This window comes from Hibiscus syriacus, unplaced genomic scaffold (assembly GCF_006381635.1).
Source record: "Hibiscus syriacus cultivar Baekdansim isolate YM2019G1 unplaced genomic scaffold, ASM638163v2 tig00110730_pilon, whole genome shotgun sequence".
NCBI lineage: Eukaryota > Viridiplantae > Streptophyta > Magnoliopsida > Malvales > Malvaceae > Hibiscus > Hibiscus syriacus.
This window is the reverse complement of record NW_024062844.1, coordinates 95,226-103,653: the sequence shown is the minus strand read 5'-3', so window position 1 is coordinate 103,653 and position 8,428 is coordinate 95,226. Positions and strand designations below refer to the sequence as shown.

The window sequence follows — 8,428 nt, the reverse complement described above, 5'->3', positions numbered from 1 at the left end:
AACAAAACAATCCTCTAGGTGCAAATGGTATATGCAATTCCCCCTTCTTCGGTTGTCCGTGCCCCTAAACCCATCAGGTTTTGAATCTCGCGCTTCAGCGCCTTATAGTTCTCAAAGAAATGTTTGGAGCATCCTATGTGGCAACTGCAAACAGCTTCAACATCGTAGCCCTTAGGATATGTGGACTATTTTCTCAGATCATCTTGGCAGGCTTAGTCGTACAACCAGCTGATCGAGCTCATTCGTTATGATTTCAGTTTTTTCCTTTTGATGTTACAATCTTCTTCCATGTGGTGTCATGTGGTTAAAACCACTTCATCAAATTCTCCATGAAGAAATTTCATGTTTATGAAAATGCTTAAAAATGAAATGTAGATGCAAAATGCAAAAATGCATGAAATGTTCGAGGCATTGATCCAAAAACATGTATGTTATTGTAAATAACCTTTATTGGGACAAAAGTGTTTTATCTTTTAAGAGACAATAAACATATTTAAAGGTACATCCGGACTAAATCATCTAGTCCCGGAACAGTTGACTAGTCATTTGCCTTCGTATTTCACCGGTTGAATAACCTGTTGAACCACTCCGGCATCTCTGGATGAACCGTGAAAATGTTGAGTTGTTTTTTTACTGGTTCCCAAAAAGTGTCGAATGACTGTATCTCTGGCTTTCATCCTTTGCTGAATCGGAAATTCCATTGAAATCCTCCATCAAAGGGATTACCAAAGTTCATTTGCTTGTTTCTTGAATTTGTCGACAGTGACTTGCCATCTTTGTTCTTGTTGTCTTTGAATGGACTCTCGATGTCAATAACTTTTTTCTCGTCTTGCCCCTGCCACCTTTGTCAACCCATTTTTGAAAAGTTAACTTTTGATGTACTTGATTATGGGCACCATGTCTTATTGATCGAATGTGACACATAATTGTCTTGCAAATTATCCTCATTTTCTTTCTGAGTCTTTTCTGACCATAGTCGGACCCCTGCGTTTTTCATCTCTTGTATTACAACCCTTTTGTCCATTAATACAAATTATTTATGGTTAACGAACACATTTTTTGGTGGATCAATACCTCTTTTAAATGATGCAAATGATGAAAACAAAATAAAAGAGAACAAAAATGAAAAAGGTTAGTGAGGTGAAAAAACAATCATGAAAATAAAAGTCCTGCCCCACATGCTTATTATTCCTACCCGTACATGATCTCTATCCCGCAAGTTGATTTTGATCAAGTCCTAACCGCATAAATTTCTAGTTCACTTGCTTTGAACAGAAAGTAAAGCAGGAAATAATTCCGGCATCCTAGGGTTTGAAATGAGATTTTGGGGTGGGCTCTAACTCCTTCAAAGTCTCCCAGTTTAGGTTCTAAAAAACGGTACCCGAGTTCTCTTTGATGGTGCCCCCTTGGGCTTGCCAGACCCTTAGTCCTAAGCCCATTACAAGCTTATGTGGACTAAGTTAAACTCGAGAGGAAACATTCCCTTATGCCCGCATGATGAATAAATTCACACGAAGACATAAGGTATATGAATCCCGAAGGCTACTTGCTAGGCCTGCACGGTGAATAAATTCACACGAAGGAGTCGCTTTAACCACCACTTAAATAGGGTTCGGAGCTCGGGTATGGAGCCTTAGACGAAAAATCTTTAAGGGATGAAATTATTAGAAAACAGTTAGTACAACTATTTACTTGAAAAAAAATCAAAGATAAATAATTGGAATCGAATAAATAAATTAAAATTTAAAATTGTAATTTTCGCTAAAAAAAGACAACCGAAAATTAATTTTGGCCTGACTCACTTACCTTTCCCCAGCAAGTCGCCAAGCTATCGTAACCGTCTTTCGGTTGGGCCCCGAAATTGGGCTTCGACTTGAAAAATGTGGATTGGAGTCGCCACCGACCATTTTAAAACGAATTTAGGTGGGTCGGACACCATCTTACATGATCTGCATTTTTACCAGAAATGTGTCGGGTTCGGAAGCCGGTTACGGTCAAGGAATGATTAGCACCCTTGAACCGCCCTTTCGATACCAATTAATTTGCCGGTTGTCTTAGTTGCGAAAATTCGAAATTTAAATTAAAATTTAACAAATCCGATTCAAATTACTTACAATTGATTGATTTGAATACCCTTAAAAGATAAAAACGTTAGATTCGTAGCGGATTATAAAATCGAATTAGGATAGCAAGTGTGCAAACGTGAGAATAATAAATAAAACAAGAAAAAATAAAAATAACAAAACACGTAAAAACATAATAATAAAATAAGAAAAATAAACAAAATGAATAAAATGTTAAAAAACAAAGACACAAATAAAGGGAAAAAATTAATGGAGTAAAAAAATAAAAAAAGTAAGAGAAATTAAAAAGGAATAAAAATAATGTGTACATATAAAGTAATATTTACTAAAACAAATAAAAATAATAAATATATAATACAAAGTAAAACAAATAAAAAATAAAGATATACATGATATTAAGAAAAAAAATAAAAATAAAAAAAGTAAAAATATAATATATATAAATAAAAAAAACAAAAATAGAATATTAAGAAAAAATATATAAAAACGTATAAAATATAATATTAAGAAAAAATATATACATAGTAAATAGAGAAAATTAATACATCTATACATATATATATATATATAATGATATAAAATATATATAATGAAAATATTATAATATAAATAAAAAAAGAGGAATATAGTAAATAAATAAAAAAATATAATTAAAAATATATATATATATATATATGGGAAGAAATTAATATAAAAGTAAAATTAAAGGGTAAATTTCAAGGTAAATTAAAGATTAAGATTGACTTAGGGGGAATATTAAATACTTTAAAAAATGAACATGTTCGGGAGTAGATCTAGGTTCGAAACTTCGAAATCCCACCTCTTTTTGGTCATCGGCGCAACCCACGCTTTGGGTTATTCAAACCAAATCTCAAGAAAAATAACATGTACATGCGAGAAATGAACGAATTAATATAAAAAAAGATGCTTCATTTTATTTCCTTTTCGAATCGTTTACAATAGTTTTGCCTTTATATTTTTTCGTGATTTCCTCGGTATCTTGTATGTAAATCTCTGTTACAAAGGGGGAGGATTACATGTATTTATAGTGAAAAAAACTAACTATTTTTAGAATCCTATTAACAATAGAATCCTAATGCAACTAGACTCCTTGCTCGATTGTTGCACGTTTGTTGGTGTGGTTGTTACTTTAAAAGATATGGAGGTGGAAGAGTCCTCTCAGGAGATGAACTCTTGCTCGTTCTATCTTTTAAGAAAATGGGTGTCTACAATCTAATTACAAGTTTTATTCTAATTTTACTTTGTTTTATTTTCATTCGATGTTATGTCATCATATTACTCCTATTATTATTATTATGATATTATATTATCTCAAAATATTATTACCCATAATATTTTTTATTATTAATAATTACATTATATTAAAGGTAAAATATATAAATGATTCTCCATTATAAAGTGTTGTTTTATTAAGTTATTTACTATTAAAAATTATTAAATAATATTTCAATTACAAATATTATTTTTTAGAGTCCTTCGACTATTAAAAGTTACAAAATTGGCACCTGATCATTCATATGTTTCAAACTGGTATTTTTTTCTTAAATAATTGATAGTCGTCTAAGCTGGATGTTAATCTATTGACTATGATATGATAAAATCATATTTTAGTGATGTTTATTGGCATTGTTATTGCTTTCAAGCATTGGCTCGACAACAAAATATTTCAAGCATTTGCTCGACAACATAATATTTCAAGCACTGACTCGACAACATAATATAAATGGTGAGTCGATCCACATAATATAGTTCAAATAATTCTGAGATTAGATTTTATCATATCTCAATCATCAGGTTAACATCTAGCTTAAAGGACCGTAAATTTCTTAACAAAAAAGAATAAGTTTGGAATATATAAATAGTCAGATGACTATTTTATAACTTTTTTTAGTCGAGAGACACAATAAAACAATGTCCTTTAATCGAGATATCGTTTTATAACTTTTAATAGTAAAAAAATAACAAAACAACACCCCGTGATCATTTTACCCTATATTGAATTATCATTGCTACTAACTATTTACTAATAATCATATGATTTAATGTCGAAGATAGGGGAAAAACGTGATGTAAATCATAATTTTTATAAAATATAATTATTATTATGTGACCAAAATGAAAAAAAGGTGATAAATTAGTGACTAATATTATAGTTTAGCCTAAGAAACACTCTTCTATAATCAATAACGAACAGACTGAGTCAATTCCATAGTCTAAGTCTTAGTCTTGATAAACTTCACTTTTACTTTAGCCAATCAATCCTTTTGTATCAATACTTTCATCATTTCCATTGTTCTATTTTCCATCTGTTCTCAGAAGATTTTAGGGGGGAAATGAATAATCTTTGTTTCTCATCATTACCTGAGCTTCCTCTTCTTTTGTTTTCCTTATTAACCATCATGTTTGGGCTTCCCCTTTCACTAAGCCATCATGAATTGTATGAGAACTGTCGCGATGCATTGTTCAAATGCGGAAATATCTCCGCCGGATTTCCTTTCTTCGGAGGTCTTCGAGTGCCGGATTGCGGACGACGTGTTCTCGAACTTCACTGTGACAATAATAATAAAACAACGATCGTGATCGCCGATATAAAATATCAGGTTCTGGCCATCAATCGGGATCTTCATATTCTAACGATTGCGAGGGAAGATCTCGTCAACGACGGCCTTTGTAACCCTCTAATTCCGATTCGAAACTCAGTCTTCGATTTCGAGTTGTTTTCACCTGGTCCTGATTATACCGATGTTACTTTGTTTTACGACTGCCCATCTTCCGTCTCGTTACGGAGTCTTGGATTATTCTCTTGCGATAACGTCAGTTCAACTTACAGTAACGTTTCCGTTGGGATACCGGGGAACAGCCGACCGGCGAGATGTTCGGCTAATGTTACTGTTCCGATTCTTAAAACTGCAATGGAAGGAGGGCTGAATTCTTCCTCGGGATTGGAAGGAGCCTTGAGAAGAGGAGTGGAGGTAGAGTGGAAGGACAGCGGAGAATGTGGGAAGTGTAATGATTCCGGCGGAGCCTGCGGTTTCTTTGGCGGAGAGAATCAAACTATATTCTGCCACTGCCCATTCATGTTTGAGAATTTGCCCGATGACCGACACTGCCGACGCGTTGTTTCCTCATCGTCTTCTGGAATCAATGACCGAGGTATGTAATCAAGTATCCTTAGTCAGGTCGAATTGGATTGCAACCCCAAACTTCTTAAAAAAATGTTTATTCATCTATATTATAATTTTCTTTTTACTATTTCAAATTTCTTAATAATATTAAATTTATAGCTTCTTATAAACACAAATATTAAAATTATAATTAAACTTGGTTCAACTAGTTCGGATTGAAAATAAACTTTTCCACCGATAAATTGAAGACTTAATGACATTTTTATTATTAATTTTTTCTTTTTTTATCATCAAATTTTTATTTTTATTTTTTAAATTAAATTAATTGATTTAATTTTTACATTTTTTATATTTTTAAAATTTTAATATATTTTTATTTTTATACACTTCTAAACATGTTTTTAATCTTTTAGGTAAAGGGAAAAAAATAGTTGATGTTAGATTAATTAATTTGATTTTTTTTTGTCAATCTGACAAACAAAATAAAAGTTAAAAGGGGTAAAAAAAATGAAAAATTAATGACTAAAATAACATTTTTAAAGGTTCGAGGACCAAAAACGTTATTAGGCCCAGTGTAAATTGGATTGAACTAATTCACTGTTTCGTGCGTTGTATTATACTTGCAGGATCCAAGTCCAAATCGAAGCCGAATATAAGATTTATAGGTACGAAACTAATTGTATACAAAATTTCTATTATGAGAATTTCTAAATACACGTATTGTTGTTTCCTTTAAGAATTGTCGTATACTTTAATTCATCGGAGCAAAACCTTTTATTTGATTGATCTTCATTTATGAACAGGATTGACAGTTGCTGTAACGGTCTCAATTGTATCGGTTACTGCTGTATGCTTCATTGTTCTAAGGCTCAAGGGGAAATCCTTATCAAATCATCTATGCCATGGAAAGAAGGACGACAATGCCAGGATTGAGGAATTCATCACAATGTTCGGTTCTCTAGCTCCCCATCGATATTCTTACGGTGACATTAAGAAAATGACAAACAGGTTTCGAGATAAATTAGGTGGCGGAGGATACGGCAGTGTGTACAAAGGGACGTTGTCGGACGGCTGTCTCGTGGCGGTTAAAATATTGAACGAATCCAAGGAAAACGGAGAGGAATTCATGAACGAAGTAGCTAGCATTGGCAGAACTTCCCATGTCAATATAGTAACGCTTCTTGGTTTCTGTTTCGAGAGATCAAAGAGAGCTCTGGTCTATGAATTCATGCCCAACGGATCATTAGATAGGTTCATTTATCACAAAGGATCGTGTGATCGGAGTCGTCGACTCGGGTGGAAAACTCTGTACGACATCGCGCTCGGCATTGCTCGAGGACTCGAATACTTGCACCGAGGCTGCAACACGAGGATCCTGCACTTTGACATAAAGCCTCACAATATCCTCTTAGATGCCAACTTCTGTCCCAAGATCTCCGATTTCGGTCTGTCTAAATTATGTGAAAGAAAGGAGAGTGTTATCACAAATACAGGTACAAGAGGGACCGTGGGATACATAGCTCCGGAAGTGTTTTGTCGGAACTTCGGCGGAGTTTCTCATAAATCAGATGTCTATAGCTATGGGATGCTGCTGCTTGAAATGACTGGAGGAAGAAGAAATGTTGATGTTGAAGGTTGCGAAAGTAGTGAAAGGGATTTTCCCTTGTGGATTTATAACAATTTTGATAGGTCAATGAATTTGAATCTTAATGGAGGGATAGCGGATGAGGAAGAAGAAATAACAAGGAAATTAGTCACGGTGAGCCTTTGGTGCACTCAAACCAATCCATTAGATCGACCATCAATGACTAAAGTGTTGGAAATGTTGCAAGGGAACCCTGGTTCATTACTACTTCCTCCACGACCCACTTAAATTTCGACGTTACCATAGAGATTGACGAATTCCTAAAGAACCGGCGTACTCGGGCCTAATACGTTGCCGTATTCTTGCAAATTTTTGTCTTTCCAACCATATAATTACTAATACTCCTATTGTGATTCCTAATATAAGACTCAAAATAGGAACTGACATCATACGATCTCGTAGACCTTTTTTTAAAGATTTCAATCTGTAAAAGGAATTTATATATTGTATTTCTATAGTATAAATTATCATTTCAATGAACCACTTTTTTCATAATGATATTTATACTATCTATTATCGTCATAATATCAGTCAGTTTCATTCTTTTAACTAATTGTGGAAGAATTTGCATTGATAAAATCAGACGGACGAATTTTTCACCTCCAAGGAAAATCGCTTTGATCCCTATCAGAAAAATTCCTAATTCTCTCTTTGTGCCTTCCATTATCGCATAAAGTACTTGTTTCGGTAATTCAAATGTGGAAGAATGTTTTTTAACTAATAAATAGACATTCAAAATCATTTCATTCTGGATCCATTTCTCGATTAAAGCATCGTATTTCTAAATTCACAAACCCTCTCTCCCACCACGAAATTCCTTCCATGGCCTATTGAATTATTTTTATGGATTATGTCATTTCATTGATTTCGACTAAATAACAAGCTAATGAATTTCCTTCTCTTGCCATTAGATTTCTCAATCAAATTCGTCGTAACACTCATAATGATCAACTTTCCGAAGATCTCATTTGATTCCCGATGATCATATCATTGGACCGGATAAACCCCATTTTATTGCTCCTTCTCTTTCCAATAATGCCTATCCCTTCAACTCGTTCAAAAAAAAAAACATGATTTCATTTCGTGTAATAAGTTTTTGATTTCAACAATTCCTGTTAAAAAAATAATCATAGAAATCCAAATATTTATCTATCCATCTGTAAGGTAGAACGACTGCCATTCCTCTGATACAAAATAATTATGTATCATTCTCATACCGATAGCACCTTTAAATAGATAAAAAAACTAGTTCTCTTTCTCTGAAAATATAGAAAAAAGGGGTTTGTGAACCAATATCTACCATAAAAGATCCAAGCCATAATAGATGAAAAACTATACAACTCAACTCTAATATAATTATTCTGATATATTTGGCTCTTTTAGGGACTTGAATATTCCTCAATTGCTCTTGTCCATTTACGGTTATTGCTTCCACGAACCACTATACAATCAACAACATCTTCACCATCGAGAGAAATGATGAGACGAAGAACACCATGCGTTGATGTGGTGAGGTCCTATATTGATTATCATAAGGTCTTTTTCTATAGCTT

General features: G+C 33.3%; 1 protein-coding gene across 1 annotated transcript; it reads left to right on the top strand.

Annotated features, from left to right (window-relative positions):
• Nucleotides 1-4,504: 4,504 nt before the first annotated feature.
• On the top strand, nucleotides 4,505-7,193 carry LOC120139190 (LEAF RUST 10 DISEASE-RESISTANCE LOCUS RECEPTOR-LIKE PROTEIN KINASE-like 2.4). The gene is made up of 3 exons (XM_039154501.1): nucleotides 4,505-5,258; nucleotides 5,857-5,895; nucleotides 6,034-7,193. Exons 1-3 carry the CDS (start codon nucleotides 4,505-4,507, stop codon nucleotides 7,101-7,103), a joined length of 1,863 nt encoding a protein of 620 aa, XP_039010432.1. The 3' UTR covers nucleotides 7,104-7,193.
• Nucleotides 7,194-8,428: the final 1,235 nt, after the last annotated feature.

Excerpts from the sequence above, each read along its gene's own strand:
- LOC120139190 (XM_039154501.1), top strand. The coding sequence starts at position 4,505 with ATGTTTGGGCTTCCCCTTTCACTAAGCCATCATGAATTGTATGAGAAC. Across the intron at positions 5,259-5,856 it reads TTCTGGAATCAATGACCGAG|GATCCAAGTCCAAATCGAAG; the intron begins GTATGTAATCAA and ends TTATACTTGCAG. Across the intron at positions 5,896-6,033 it reads GCCGAATATAAGATTTATAG|GATTGACAGTTGCTGTAACG; the intron begins GTACGAAACTAA and ends ATTTATGAACAG.